General features: G+C 38.4%; 2 protein-coding genes across 10 annotated transcripts in view; one reads left to right on the top strand and one right to left on the bottom strand.

Annotated features, from left to right (window-relative positions):
* LOC140629212 (leucine-rich repeat-containing protein 37B-like) overlaps positions 1–15,644 on the bottom strand; it is a 78,063-nt gene that overhangs the window by 52,098 nt on the left and 10,321 nt on the right. For 7 of the 8 annotated variants that reach the window (XR_012027053.1, XR_012027054.1, XM_072818807.1 and 4 more), the window contains exons 6-8: positions 10,657–10,743; positions 1,392–1,463; positions 616–696 (exon numbers count right to left, since the gene is read on the bottom strand). The gene's annotated coding sequence lies outside the window, so the exon portion shown is untranslated. The remainder of the gene's footprint in view (positions 1–615; positions 697–1,391; positions 1,464–10,656; positions 10,744–15,644) is intronic. The other variant, XM_072818812.1, reaches the window with a different exon arrangement.
* Positions 620–15,513, top strand: LOC140629208 (leucine-rich repeat-containing protein 37A2-like). 2 transcript variants are annotated; one of them, XR_012027052.1, is made up of 7 exons: positions 620–735; positions 5,499–5,617; positions 7,790–9,603; positions 10,003–10,107; positions 14,709–14,763; positions 14,845–14,984; positions 15,084–15,513. XR_012027052.1 is itself a non-coding variant. In XM_072818799.1 (7 exons), the coding sequence occupies exons 1-7, from the start codon at positions 5,515–5,517 to the stop codon at positions 15,190–15,192; spliced, it is 2,376 nt and encodes a 791-aa protein (XP_072674900.1). In that variant the 5' UTR covers positions 5,499–5,514; the 3' UTR covers positions 15,193–15,513. The 2 variants fall into 2 exon arrangements, 1 of the variants encoding a protein (XP_072674900.1); XM_072818799.1 differs by lacking the exon at positions 620–735 and adding an exon at positions 13,192–13,241.

Here is a 15,644-nt window from a genome sequence, read left to right as displayed (position 1 = left end):
ATACCTCAAAGGTTCTTATGGCCCCCAGATGATTTACTCAGAGGTATACATTTTTTGAAAAATAATGTTCTGGGTAACTGGTGAGAGAAGTGCCCTGTGGCAGGTTCTCAGCAGTTGTTTCTGCTTTACCATTTAAAAGAAGCTGATGGCTGAGGAAGCACCCACACTTTTGCTCCCTGGAGAATTCCCCTACACTTAGTTCTTTGAAGCTTTATTTTGCATGCATTGAAGCAGTTAGGAACTTTGCCCATTAGCAGGAATCAAAGTTAAATTCAGAGGTGGAATTTGAAGGACCATGCCCCTATTGGAGAAGCATCATTGTCATGGATTCCCAGGATAGTGTTGACTTGGGTGTTATTTGCTTGGGGCCTTTTATTGCCCATACCAAAGCTGAGTACAGGGAAAGCTGAGAGTGCCATTTATGAGATAGACAAGCCTCTTGGCCTCTTTGTACCTTAGTTTCATTTGGAAAAAAAAAAAAAAGAATGGATTTTAAGACATACTTTTCAGAGTTCATACTGGGCTTAACATCCACTGAACCAATAAATGTATGATGTTTTTACATATTGTTTGTCTGTTTATTTTTTACATGTGTTTATTTTCTATTTCACTTACAGCTTATGTAAAAACTGCATTCCATGCCAGGCCTGAAATGTTCCAAAGCTCACTTCCGTCAATACATTGCAACTAACATTTCTACAAAAAAAGACACAAGCAAAAGAAGAAGGAAAAAAGGTATTCTTTCAGAACATTTACCCTTTGGCAGTGATTCCAATTTATATAGGATGAAACATAATCTCAATACCCTCTCCATATCCTGAAACTATCTCGCTATGGAAGATATGCCTTTTAAAATTTTTTTAGAAATTTAAATTTAAAAAATTTGCATGAAAGATTTATATTTTCATGTTTCTACATGTGTTGCATTAGATACAAATCTGTAAATGCTCAATAAATACTTGTGTTAGGTAATCTTTATTTCTCTAGAAAAATATTTCACATCAGCACTATTGACATTTATGGTTGGATCCTTTTTTAAGAGGGGCTGTCCTGTGCATTATAGGGTGTTTAGTGCCATCTCTGGCCTCTGCCCACTAGATGCCAGTAGCATATCTACAGTCTGACAACCAAAAATGTCTCCAGACACTTCAAATGTCACCTGGGTGCAAAATCACCCTAGTTGAGAACCACTTCTCTAGAATGATTCAGTCTGATCTGTATAATAATTCTTACACTAATCTTTGCTACAGACAAAAAAGATTCGCTACATAATTTTAGTAGCTTTCTACTAATAAAATTACAATCATATTTCAAAATGATTGTAGCAAAGAGGTTTACAATTAAGTTTAACAAAAATTCCAAATATAATGAAATTTATATTTGTAACTTACATAAACTTCAAAAAAGGTAGTGGTTCAAATGTACGTCTTTCAATAGATTGTATCTTATTGCAGGATAAATCTCTAGGAAAAGTAAAAGGAAAATATTGCCTCAATTAGCTATTAGATACCTAACTAGTAGGCTGATAGTATTGAATAAGCAGCTTTTGCCTAAACTCTGAACTTAAGGACTTGTTATTTGAACCTTCCAGAGCCCCTAACTCTCCTCATCTCTCTTAAGAGTCTCACTTTCATAAATGAAAGAAGTAACTACAGCTCTTGATAGATTCTGGAATTAATCTTTCCTGAGAGCAGAAGAATTAATTAGAGGACATTTGAGGCCTCATCAATTTCTAGATTATGAGCTCAAAGTTTTGACCTCCACATAGAATTTCTTTCTTTATTTTGTAAAAGATTTTATTTATTTATTCATATAGACACACAGAGAGAATGAAAGGCAGAGACACAGGCAGAGGGAGAAGCAGGCTCCATACAGGGAGCCTGACATGGGACTGGATCCAAGGTCTCCAGGATCACACCCTGGGCAGAAGGTGGCACTTAACCGGTGAGCCACTCGGGCTGCCCCTATAATTTCTTTTTAAAAAATATTTATTTATTAGAGAGTGTGTGTGCATGCACATGCACAAGTGGGAGGAGCAGAGGAAGAGGGAGAGAGAATCCCAAGCAGACTCCTCACTGAGTCCAAAAACTGTCTTTTGGGGCACCTGCGTGGCTCAGTGGTTGAGCATCTGCTTTTGGCTCAGGTCGTGATCCTGGAGTCCTAGAATCGAGTCCCTTTTCAAGCTCCCCACAGGGAGCCTGCTTCTCCCTCTGCCTATGTCTCTGCCCCTCTCTCTGTATCTCTCATGAATAAATAATTACAATTTTTAAAAATAAATAAATAAAAACTGTCTTTTCATTTCACTGGCCTCTCTATTTTTGTTTTCCATTTTCTTTATTTGTGCCTTGATCTCTATTATGCTATTTCTTCTCCTTATTCAATGATTAATTTTCTTTTCTTTTTTTAATTTCTTAAAAGTGGATACTGGGGAAGCTGAACACCGCATTAGCAACATCCCATATGTTGACATGGTTTCAGTTTTAGTACGAAATAGCTCTTAATTTCTCTTTTGATTTCTTTGACTGGCAGGGTTACTTAGAAGTATGTTGTTTAGTTTCTAAATAATTTGGAGATTTTTCAAATCTGTTCATTTCTAATTTAATTCCATTGTAGTCACAGAACATATGTTGAATGACTTAAATCCTTTTAAACTTATTGAGGCTTGTGTTATACCCATGAATTCTGGTATTAGATGAGCCTATGATCTATTTTGGTAACTATTATGTATCTACTTGAAAAAAATGAGTACTCTGATTTTGGGTGGAGCATTCTATAATGTCAGTTAGGTCAAGTATGTAGATAGTGTTATTCAAGTCTGCTATATCTTTACTGATTTTCTATATATTTTTCTGTCAATTATTTAGAAAGCAATATTGAAATTTCCAACTATAATTGTGTATTTATTTGTCTCTCTTTGCCATTCTCCTTCATATATTTTGAAGTTCTGTTATCAGATGCATAAATTTTTAGGTTATGTCTTTTTTATTAGTTGATATTCCTATAATGATGGAATAACCTCCTTTATCCTTGGTAATATTTTTTTACTTTGAAATGCACTTTGTCTTACAGTAATGTAGCCACCCAAGGTTTCTTTTGATTACTGTTAGCATAGCACAATTTTTTCTATACTTTTAACCTACTTGTATATTTCTATTGCAGATGATTCTTATAGACAGCATATAGTTGGCTTTTGCTTTTTTATATTTTAATTAGGGTGATTATACCATTACACCTAATGTAATTATTAACATGACTACATTTAAAGCTACTAAACTCTCTATGTGTCCCATCTGTTCTTTGTTTTGCTATTTTTTTTCTTTTTCTTCCTACTTTTGGATGACTGAGTACACTTTTAAATTAAATTAAATTAAATTAAATTAAATTAAATTTTATTTGTTGGCTAGTTAATTACAACTCAGGTTTTGTTAGTTTAGCAGTAGTTTAATGGCTTGTAGTGTTCATCTTTAACTTTTCACAGTCTATCTTCAAATAATATATGATTTCATGATTGGCATAAGAACCTTACAATATATAGTGTACTTCATTTCTCCCTTACTGGCCTTTGTGCTAATGTCTTCATACATTTTGCTTTACTTCTAAACAGCACACTATATTATTTTTTTGTTTAAACAATAAGTTAACTCCTTTAGGAAGTATAGTTGATGTATATTAAATTAGTTTCAGATGTACAACATAGTGATTGAAGAATTAATACCACAATAAGTGTATTACGGTATTATTAACTATATTCCCTACATTGTACTTTTCATCTGGAGACTTACTTTATAACTAGAAGTTTGTACTTCTTACGTCTTTTCACTCATTTTGACCATATCCCCGCCCTCTACTTTAACAGCCACCAGTTTGTTCTCCATATTCATGAATCTGTTTCTCTCTTCTTTTTGTTGTCAGTTTTCATTTGTTTAAGATTCTACATATAAGTGAAATCATATTGTATTCAGATATTTAAATAGTAAGAAAAACCTTATGTATTTACCTTTGGAGTTACCAGTTCTAATGTTCTTCTTCCTTTTGTGTGGATCCACATTTCTATCGCAATCATTTTCCTTCTGCTTGAAAATACTTTCTTTAGCTTTTCTACAGTGTAAATCTACTAATGATGACTTCTTTCAGCTTTTGTATGTCTCAGTCTTTTGTTTTGCTTTTATTTTTGAAAGATCTGGATATAGAATTCTAGTTTGATAGTTGTTGGTCCCCTCTCCGCTTCACTGCTTTAAAGATGTTGCTCTACTGAGTTCCATTAATTCCAACAAGAAATATGTTACCATTGTTATCTCTATTTCCCTATATGTTGTGTGGAGGTTTTTCCTTTGGCTTATTTTTAACATTTTCTCTTTATTGATGGCTTGAGAAGTTTGATTATGATGTGCTTTGGCATAGTTTTGTCCATATTTCTTGTGTTTAGAGTTCATTGACCTTCTTGGATTTGTGGGTTTATTAGGGTTACCTGTTTGGACAATTTGGGGGCTATTATTTTTCAAATTATATTTCTTCTCCCTTGTAGACTCTACGTATGCATATATTAGGCCACTTGAAGTTGTTGTATAACTCACTAAGTAGAGACATGGGTTTCTTAGTCTGGGATTTTTTTTTAAGATTTTATTTATTTGACAGAGAGTGAGAGCACAAGCAGGGGGAGCAGAGGAGAGGGAGAAGTAGGCTCTCTGCTGAGGAGCAAAACTGATGTGGAGCTCGATCTTGGGACCCGGGGATCATGACCTGAGCCGAAGGCAGACATTTAACTGATTGAGCCACCCTGGTGCCTCATCAGTCTGGTTTTCTTTAACATAAGAAATATTGTTATAACTTTTTTTATAAAGATTTTATAATTTATTTAAGAGAAAGAAGAGAGCACACGTGGGTGGGGCAGAGGAATCTCAAGCAGACTTACAGTGATCTAGGAGCCCAGTGAGGGGCTTGATCTTATGAGCCTGAGATCATGACCTGAGTTGAAACCAAAAGTCAGATGCTTAACCAACAGTGGCACCCAGGCACCCCAGTTATAGTAACTTTTTAAACATCCTTGTCTGCTAGTTGTAACACCTGTGTAGATTTTGGGTTAGTTTTGATTGATTGCTTTCTATCCTTGATGTGGGCCATATTTTAGACTTACTCAGACTCTTCTTAGAAGTCTACCCTCTTCCTGTATGCTCTTAACCCAAAGTGAGACTTTTGGGTCAGAAGGAGATACTTCTGAACTGAACTACTGATCAATGTCACCCAGTTCTTATCTCTGTCTTATTCTAGGTATATCATACCCCCTACCATCCTTACCTATTGGTTGAGCACCTCTGTCCTTCTCTTTATTTATAATATTCATGAGCAACAATTGGCCAACTGGTCCCTACTCAACCCTACCCAACCATCATATGCCACAAGAATTCCTTTATGCAGAGCCCTGTGAAGACCTTGGCCTGAATCTTCTACTCAAGTAACCCCTTTACCACTAATATAATGCTCTGTGTTTCCATTTATAGGATATTACCTAGCCGTATGTCCTGTTGTCTCTGCCAACTCAAAAATAATATTGAGGTTGTTTGCAAGACAGTCAAGCTGCATTGTGACGGTGAATGTTTGACAAATGCCACACGTTGTGGTGAGTTTGAATTGCCTCATGATATATATATAATATTTATATTTAAAGATTTTATTTATGAGAGAGAGAGAGAGAGGCAGAGGGAGAAGCAGGATCCATATAGGGAGCCTGATGTGGGACTTGATCCCAGGACTCCAGGATCACGCCCTAGGCTGAAGGCAGGTGCTAAACCGCTGAGCCAACCAGGAATCACCTCATGGTATATTTTAAATTTTATTTATGTTTTAATTTTTATTTTTAATCAACAATGATCAATTTTTAACTAATGATGTCACTGCATTATTTTTATTCACTTACAGTTCAAACCCCTAAATTTCTTTTTTTTTTCAAAGATTTATTTGAGAGAGAGAGAGATGTGAGTCGAAGGAGGGGCAGAGGGAGAGAATCTCAAACAGATTCCCCACTGAGTGTGGAGCCCATTGCAGGGCTCAATCCCATGACCTTGAAATCATGACCTGAGCTGAAACCAAGAGTTGTATGCTTAACCCACTGAGCCACACAGGCACCCTTAAAATCCCTAAATTTATAAGAACTATTCCTTTGTTATAAGTCAGATTCTCAGTTACATTATTAAATTAATTACTCCCAAATGAAAACATATGCATCATAATTTGTAAACGAATTTCATATGTATCAGAACTCAGGTCCCCCTTGTCTTATATGACAAGTGGAGATATATTTTTGTTTATTGTTTGTTTTTACAAGTTATCAAGAGTAAAAGTGATGCTGATTTATAGATAAAGTTTATTCAGAGCCTGAGAGTTCCTGTTCCCTAACCAGAAGCTGCTGCCTTCTTATGGATACAGAGCACTCTTCTATTCTTGGACTGTCCAACTCTGAACTTTTTCTGAATCCTCAGCTTTTCTATCCAAAAACACTCAGATACTTTTAAGTATTTTTCTGTATACTATGTTTTATTGGCACTAACTTCATGACTTCCAAAATGTGCTTCTGCACCCAGATAGCTTGAATATGGTTCCCTATCAATGATCTAGGGTACATCATAAATAACACTTTGCTACCTCTGTAAATACAATGTTGCTTATTTTTCAAAACAATTTTTTACTAATTACTCCCTTATCTCTTAGAGGTGGGCAGAATAGGCATGTTTAGCCTCCTTTTACAGGTGAGGAAAAATTAGATCAGAGGTGTTAAGTACTGTTGCCTAGCACTCAAGTGTCCCGTTTAGGGCTCTCTACAAGCCCGTTGCTCCTCCTTTCTTGTGACCTTTATTACCTCCTCCTCTGACTCTCATCAACACCGCTGAAAATACTTCTAATTCTTCTGGAAATGAAACTCGGTTGGATGATACTGTGCATGTACACAAGCCATATGCTGACTTTCATGTAGTGGGAAGCTCTGGATGGTACCCTAATAACTAAAGCTAGAAATATTAGAAATGAAAGTGAAGTATATTTCTTCACATTCTGACAAAAAATTTCTTTATCCCTTCTGCATTTTAAAACCTCAAGTATTATTCCATTGATTTATCGAACATTCCACATTGGCATATCTCTCATACCTGGAAAATCTCTTAGCCTACACTCGTTCCCTGCCCAATTTAAGCAAAGAGCCAGGGTGGACTTAGTGCTTTTTTTCTGTCTAGAGCTTATGTTTTGTGTGAGCTGCAATATATGGGAGCAGGGACCAAGCATAGTAATTGATGGGTAGATGGAGAGGGCATGTCCAGATGAGGCCCTACTAGCAGTGGGTGTTTTCATGGGCATCTGTGATAGTAGCAAGAAAACAAGCACACTGAAGAGATAGAAGGAGGAAACCCCCTGCTCCCACTGCATCTGAAGCAGTACAGGACAGGGTATATGAATACCAGGAGTCACAGTAGATTTGCAGACAGTTTAGCTGAGTGTCTTCCAGACTTGGCTTTTCTTAAGTGCTAGATAATTGGCCCTTGGAGACCAAGGATTATGGAATAATCCTAAATGTAGTCATTCACGTTGTGAAAGGTTCTGAAGAAATAGCCATTTAAAAAAATACCCTTTTCTCCTTTTGTTGTTGCCAATATAGGTTCAAGTTTGAGTTTGTGTCCTTGATAATGGTACTCAGATATTTGCTGGTTCTTAATTTTTATGACTGGGATGTATGACTGCGGACTGACAAAAACTGTGCTATCAGCCTTTCATTATCAAAACTAGTCTCTTCTTTTTCTGACAGATGAAAAAGTATCTATAATGAATGTAGAAGGATCATTCATGAAGGTATTAAAAGCCCGGAAGAAGAGTACCAGTACTGAGCTGACAATTGAGCCAGAGAAGGCATCCTCAGACAAAAATGGCATCGGTCTGTCAGCCTTTATGAATGAGCAGTTAGACTTTAATGATGAAAGTGATGTTATCAGTGCGCTGAATTACATATTACCTTATTTCTCAGAGGGAAATGTAGAAGATGTAGAATCAACATTACTACCATTCATTAAAACTCTGTTTTCAAATGTTCAAGATGGAGACAAGCCTGTGGGTTACTTGAAAAACAACACAAAGAGCCCTTCTCTTGAACCTGGACCCAACAATTCAACTTACAAAAATAAACTGAGGAAACTCTCTTTCCTGGAAAATTTGTTAGATGCAGAAATTCAAGAAAAAATTGATGAGGTAAAAAAGAAAGAAAAAACTGCCATGCTTATACCTCCCGGGATTTTAGGTCCCAAATTTAAACGCCAAATCTTTCCAAAGAAATTGGAAACTGCCCAAGGACAGGAAAAGACCCTTCCCAAGGCTAAGAATGTACGGAAGAGGCGGTTTAGAAAAAACAGGGTTCTCAAGGGCCCCAAGGACCTACAGAAAAGGCACTACAAGGAAGTGGACGTTCAGAGCACCCAAGGGAAACAGAGTGCCCAGTCATTTGTGAAGAACATGGCCAAAGAAAGAAGGCTCAGTGGACCATCCCCAAGGGAGCTGGAGGAGCTTCACATGGCCCAGAGGCCCAGGAAATTAGTGGGAAACTCCATCCACACAGAGTCTTCATTCATAAAGGAGCACAAGGCAGCAGCCTCTTCTTTCCCGAAGCAATACATAATGGGCAGGCCTTCTGCCTCCACTGCTCCAAAATCCCTACCTAAGGTGAGAAACAAATCAGAAGACTTAACCTACCCCATTGTTGTTTTAGAAGATGCGAATGCTAGAGTTAGGGAAATGGAGATTTCCAGACCAGTCTCGCATTCTGGAAAAAAGTATATTTTCCATAAAATTCGCTCACGTATAGTCCAAAGAACACCCAAGACCAAAAAAAGTAAAAAGTTCAGAAAGAAAAACTCACTCTCGAATAGATTGATGCCTGCACAGAGGCCTCCATTGCCTGCCGTCAGGAGCCTCATCGATTCCCCTTCACAGGAGGCTATTTCATCTTCAGAAAAACGAACTCAGGAAAATCCTTTTCCAGAATTATTTACTCTTTCAGAACCTTCTAAAGAAAACACTACTGTAGAAAACACTACTGCACAGAATGCTTCTGAAGAAATTATTTCTCCAGGAAGCACTACTGTATCAGAACAAACTCCCCCTGAATTCACAAACCGTAGGAATCTTTCCAATACATATTCTACTACCACCAGAGACAACTTTGTGCCGACTGTTAAACAAACCAATGAAACACAATGGGAATACCACAACTTGGTCACTGACTTGCCCCCAAAGCCCACAGGCTTCAGTGTTGCAAAGCTCTCATCCGCAGGTGATCTATTTGAAATTCAGCTAAACCAGCAGCTACGGTCCCTCATCCCGAATAATGACGTGAGAAGGCTCATTTCTCATGTTATCCGGACTTTGAAAATGGACTGCTCTGAGACCAATGTGCAACTGGCTTGTGCCAAGCTTATCTCCAGAACAGGCCTCCTGATGAAGCTTCTCAGCGAGCAGCAGGAAGTAAAGGTGTCCAAGGCAGAGTGGGATACAGACCAATGGAAGACTGAGAACTATATCAATGAGAGCACAGAAGCCCAGAGTGAACAGAAAGAGCAGAAGTCAAGTGAGGTGAGGATAACTCCTGAACCATGGGGTCTGAACTTTTAGTCAGTTTAGGACATGCAATTAAAGCACCCACGCACAAGGACCAGGGCCTCCCAGTCTGGGTCTTGTCTTAGCCATTAATGTTGGCTGAGACAGTGATCTGCCACTTTGCTCATTTAGAGAATGGTGCCACTCTTCCCAGGTAGATGAGAAGAGGACTTAACATACAAGATAAATATATTATTGAAGAAAGGGCTAATGATAAAATTATATAACACATTAGATTTGGTATATTTCTTAAGAACCTATACGCCACTCCACTGAAAGAATGAGGTTTTAGAGTAGCTTAAGAATAGTTAGCTTTCATCCTTTTCTTTGATTTCTAAAAAATTGTTCTTTGTTTTTTGTTTTTTGTTTTTTTAGCTCACAAAAGAAGTTCCAGGTTATGGCTATAACAACAAACTCATCTTGGCAATATCTGTGACTGTAGTAGTAATGATTTTGATTATAGTTTTCTGTCTCATTGAGGTAAGAACAACCATTAATTCAGATTTCCAGAAAATCTTTTGTCTTTATAATAGATTCAGAATTTACAAACTTAAAATCAAAGCCACTTTCTCACTTACTGATACTTGGTATTTCTCTTCTGTCTGACAGACTGACATGTACTTCATTCTTTTATTGCAAAGTATATTCTGGGGATTTTTATTTTATTTTATTTTTTTAAAGAGAAGCAATTCTTTTTTTTTTTTAAGATTTTATTTATTCACGAGAGACACAGAGAGGCTGAGACACAGGCAGAGGGAGAAGCAGGCTCCATGCAAGGAGCCTGATGTGGGACTTGATCCTGGGTCCCCAGGATCACACAATGGGCTACAGGCAGTGCTAAACCGCTATGCCACTGGGGCTGCCCTATTCTGGGGATTTTTAAAGGAACTTTCCATTGCCAGGTGATTTATGGATTATAAACAAGGCAACAAGCCATTAGACTGTTTTGGGACGTTAGGCTTAAGAAGGCCAAGTTAACATGATAGTAACATTTCCTCAACTCAAAATTCTGTGGTTAGATGTACTCACCAGCCACTTTCAGACTACCACTGATTTCTTTCCTTGGTTGAAATGATGAGAGATAGTATCCACCCTCATGGAGCTATATCAGTCATCCTGGAAAAAAGGACATGGCTTAAAGATAAAAATATCATCTTGTTGATTAATTAGATTTACTCAGCAGCTTTTTCCACACACTGAATTATGTGAATAGTTTTGGTTAAAATACTGTAGCTAAAATCCTGCATCAGGCTACTCCAAAGCATGTCATGTTTATAGTCACCTGTGCTGGAGGTTGCCTGTTTACCTTTTCTTCAGTTCCATAATGACTTGGCACTGGTTTATGCCAAGCATAGGAAGAAGAATTTTCCATATCCAATTTCATGCCCACAACCCTGGGAGGACAATATTACCATCCCTCTTTCATACATAAAAGGGGATCAGCTTAAGGCTCCAGTGGCAAAACCCAAAGCAGAACCCAGTTTTACTTAACTGCAAATCCTGTGCTCTTATTCCACTGTTCTGTCTCCTTAAAGATGAAAACACTGGCCAGCATTTGAAACACTGAAATTCAGTGGAAGCCACTGAAAGGATTAATATATTTAATATGAAAAGAGTTTTATCAGTCACCAGAAGATGACCAACAATCCAAGGGTGAAGGGGGCGAGACTACAAGAAATGGGAGATGTTTTGAGTCTGTCACCATATATGCGAGTTCTTTCCTTGTGGCCTATGGGATGTGGGTCTTGTTAGCGAGGCCTTTGTTGCCTTTATACTGTCTTCGTCTATACTTATATTTGTTATAATTTATATTTTTCAACCTGTATAGATCTGTTTTGTTTTTAGGTATGGTTGAGGTAGGGGATCTAACATTTTCCCCCTACAGAAAGAACCAGTTACTTTAAAATCTTTTATTGAATGGTTCATTCTTTCTTAACAGATCTAAAATACTATTTTTTTGTAAGATTTTATTTATTCATGAGACACACACACACAGAGACAGAGACATAGGCAGAGAGAAAAGCAGGCTCGTCTCAGGGAGCCCAATGTGAGACTTGATCCCCAGACCCGGGTTCACTCTATGAGTCAAAGGCAGATGCTCTACCACTCAGCCACCCAGGCGTCTCTAAAATACTTTTCTTATCTGGATTCTTATCAGTCCAGTTTCCTTTCCCATATCACACTATATACTTAATTCCAATTGCTTTATAATAACCTATTTTGATGTCTGGTAGAGTTACGCTCATGCTCTTTGATCTCCTTTTTCATACATTTCATAGCTAGACTTGCATATCCCTTTACCAAATGTCAGCTGGCCAGTTTTTATTTAAAAAAAAGAAAAACTATCTTGGGATTTGAATAGGATTGCATTGAGTTTGAGGAGAATTGACATCTTTGCAATATTCTAGGAACATGGTATCATCATGTATTCATTTCTTAAAGTCCTTCAGAAGAATTTTAATGTTTTCATCTCAAAGGTCTTCCCCATTCTTTGCTGTAAGTTTATTCCTAGGTACTTTATGTCTTTTATTGATATTTTTTAATCTTTTTTTAAGATTTTATTTATTTATTCATGAGACACACACAGAGAGAGGCAGGGACACAGGCAGAGGGAGAAGCAGGCTCCATGCAGGGAGCCTGATGTGGGAGTCGATCCCGGGACTCCAGGATCACACCCTAGGCGGAAGGCAGGCACTAAACCATAGAGCCACCGAGGTATCCTTCCTTTTATTGATATTATAAATGGAACCATTCTTCCATTTGTTAATTAGTTATTTGTGGAACGTAAAAAAGCTATTGCATTTTGCATGTTGAGCTCTTGATTTTGTATTTAGCCATCTTACTGAATTCTCAGAGCACTTCCAGTAAAATTTATTTTTCTATTTTTTTAAAGATTTTATTTATTCATGAGAGACAGAGAGAAGCAGAGACACAGGCAGAGGGAGAAGCAGGGTCCATTCAGGGACCCTGATGTGGGACTTGATCCCAGGACCCTGGGATCATGCACTTAGCCAGAGGCAGGCGCTCAACTGCTGAGATACCCAGGCATCCCACTACAGTAAAATTTAAGTTGACTCTCTTGGGCCTTTTAGGTTGTCCATAATTTCATATGCCAATATGTTTTGTTTCTTACTTTCCAATACTTAATTTTTCCTATTGCATTGAGATGCCTGGAATCTTTAAAAGAAGTGTTTTCCTATTGCATTGATTAGGACCTCTTCAACGTGATGAATAGTAACAGGAATAATAGGCATTGAACTCTTGTCCTTGACTTTAAAACAATGTTGCTATTTAGGTTTCTGGTAGATACTTTTCTTTTCTTACTTCTAAGAATTTTTATTAGGAATTACCTGTTGGATGTCATCTAAAACAGTCAATAAAATGTATTGCCAGATGCACACAAGTTCCCAAGTTGGGACTATGGAAGAGTCAAAGGACTACTAAAAAATAGAATTCCTGCTCTCCAAAAAGGCTGAATAAGACTTAAAATACAAAGGAATGAATACAGATTTGGAGGCATGGTCATTGAGATGGGTACCTGTGATATGTTTTCTTCCAAAACAGATTTATTCTCATAGAGCAGCACCAGTGGAAGATGAAGAAGGAGGCTCAAGGTAAATTGGCAATTATTAAAGCAGAATTTCAGAACTAGATTTTAGAACTCCTATTTCACTCCCCTTGTTTTACACCCAGGAAACTACCAAAGGCAGAAAGAATATTGATTTGGTCTAATGCTTTGCCTGGATCCAGCAAAATTAGCTTCCCAGACAAATCTGAGTTAGAATGGAACTGACACAGAGCATCTACTGTCACTACTCCTTTAAAGAAAAAGGGTGGAGAGGGGTTGGGTGCACCTGTTCCTGCTGGTAGTGACCATCAGGCCTGGCTACAGAGTCTTGGGCTAAGAGGCCTAGTCTTCAAGGCTGATGGAAGGCAGAAAAATAGGACTCCTTCCTGTAAAGTGGCAGGAAAACTTCCCTCCTCCTCCTAGTTTTTGATCCACCACTCTCCATTCCCTTTGTCCAGACTCCATAGACTGTTAACTGGGAGAGGCCTTAGGTAATAGTTTGTCTCTTCCTTTTATAATAAGGAAATGGAGAAGAAAGGGAAGGTAAATTGCCCCATGGGCATACTGCTACTGAGTGTCAGAAGATGGTTCCTTTCCAGAGGGGCACTTCTCCTCTGATTATACTGTTCTTGGGCTGCGAGCTACATTTTATGTCACAACTCCGTACATACATACTGTCAAGACAGAAGCAGGTTTTTAAAAATATTTTTTAATTTATTCATGAGAGACGCAGAGAGAGAAGCAGAGAGATAGAGGGATAAGCAGGCTCCTCTCATGGAGCCTAATGTGGAGTCCATCCCCAGACCAGGACCACACACGCCCTGAGCCAAAGGCATTACTAAACTGCTGAGCCACCTGGGCGAGCCAACATAAGCAGTTTCTAAGACAAACTTACTATACATTCTGATTCTTTCTATATTGTTTATATTCAAAAATAATATTTTGTGTTTTAGTGCTGGCTGTGACCTTCCTCACTCACTCATTAGCCACTGCCTGCAATGAGAAAGTCAGTGAGTTAGGTAACTTTGTTGGTTGGACTCGTGCATTTATTTGGTGTGAATCAACTTGTAGGATAAAGCAGCTAGGAAAATAGAAACACCTCTCTCTCCTCCTCCCCAGCAAATGATGCCTATGAGACAAAGTCCAAAGGGGACCAAAGTAAACTGCTTCTGGAGAGAGTAAGGTGCTTCTGTGTTATAGTTGCACAGTCTGTTCACTGCACGAGGGCACTTGGCCATAGGCCCAGGTGAGCAGGATGAAAATCTTGCTTATACTCAATGCCAAGCCACATACAAAGGCCTCCCCAGAGAAATTGTGGGGCCATTATGGACAGACATGGGAAAATTCTGGAAGTGTAGCATGCATGGGATTATTTTCAGGATCCGAGGTCTGTAGTGATTTTGCTTCCTGTGATTATGGACTGAGATGTCCTAATAGGACCAGAGATACACATTGTGAGAGGCATGGGAAATGGCGTGAATCACTAATTGTCTGCATATGTGTTTCCTCCAAGGCTCTTCTTTAATTCTCTGCTGCATAAGAGATGTTCAATCCAACGGGAGAATCAGGTAAATCTGAGGAAGATAAAGTCCCATGGCTGGAGAGAGCAGGGGAAATGCAGAATTAACAATGTCCTTTCTGTTTTCTAGGGCTTTTTCTGGAGAAGGTGGCCACTTTGGCTTCGGGACATGTACAGACCTCTCAATGCCACACGGAAGAAAAACATGGCACAGAAGCTACACGACAGGGATTCTTCTGATGAGGATGAGATTTTCAACAAGGAACCAGGGTACCTGATTGGGGACAATTTATACTTCTTTTCTAAAATGAGTTAATTATGAAAAGTTTAATTGTTCCTTTACAGAGTTAAAGGCATTCTTTTTTGCAGAGAGAAAGGTGATGCCCCAGTAGAGAAGCCTCGGGCTGCAGATTCAGCTGCTGAAGACCTGGGTGAGGAGAGCGACAGTGAACTCCGCACCGTCATCGTCCTCAAGTGACTTTGTCCTGCCTCAGGCTGTCTATAAAGTTTATTTTTATTTTTATTAAAAAATTTATTTTTTATTGGTGTTCAATTTGCCAACATATAGAATAACACCCAGTGCTCATCCCATAAAGTGCCCCCGTCAGTGCCTGTGACCCAGTCACCCCTACACCCCGCCCAGCTCCCCTTCTACCACCCCTAGTTCGTTTCCTAGAGTTAGGAGTCTTTTATGTTCTGTCTCCCTTTCTGATATTTCCTACTCATTTTTTTCTCCTTTCCCGTTTATTCCCTTTCATTATTTTTTGTATTCCCCAAATGAATGAGACCATATAATGTTTGTCCTTCTCCGATTGACTTATTTCACTCAGCATAATACCCTCCAGTTCCATCCACGTCGAAGCAAATGGTGGGTATTTGTCGTTTCTAATGGCTGAGTAATATTCCATTGTATACATAGACCACATCTTC

Source organism: Canis lupus (genome assembly GCF_048164855.1).
Source record: "Canis lupus baileyi chromosome 3 unlocalized genomic scaffold, mCanLup2.hap1 SUPER_3_unloc_2, whole genome shotgun sequence".
In the NCBI taxonomy this organism is placed as follows: Eukaryota; Metazoa; Chordata; class Mammalia; order Carnivora; family Canidae; genus Canis; species Canis lupus.
This window is presented reverse-complemented; position numbering and strand designations above follow the sequence as displayed.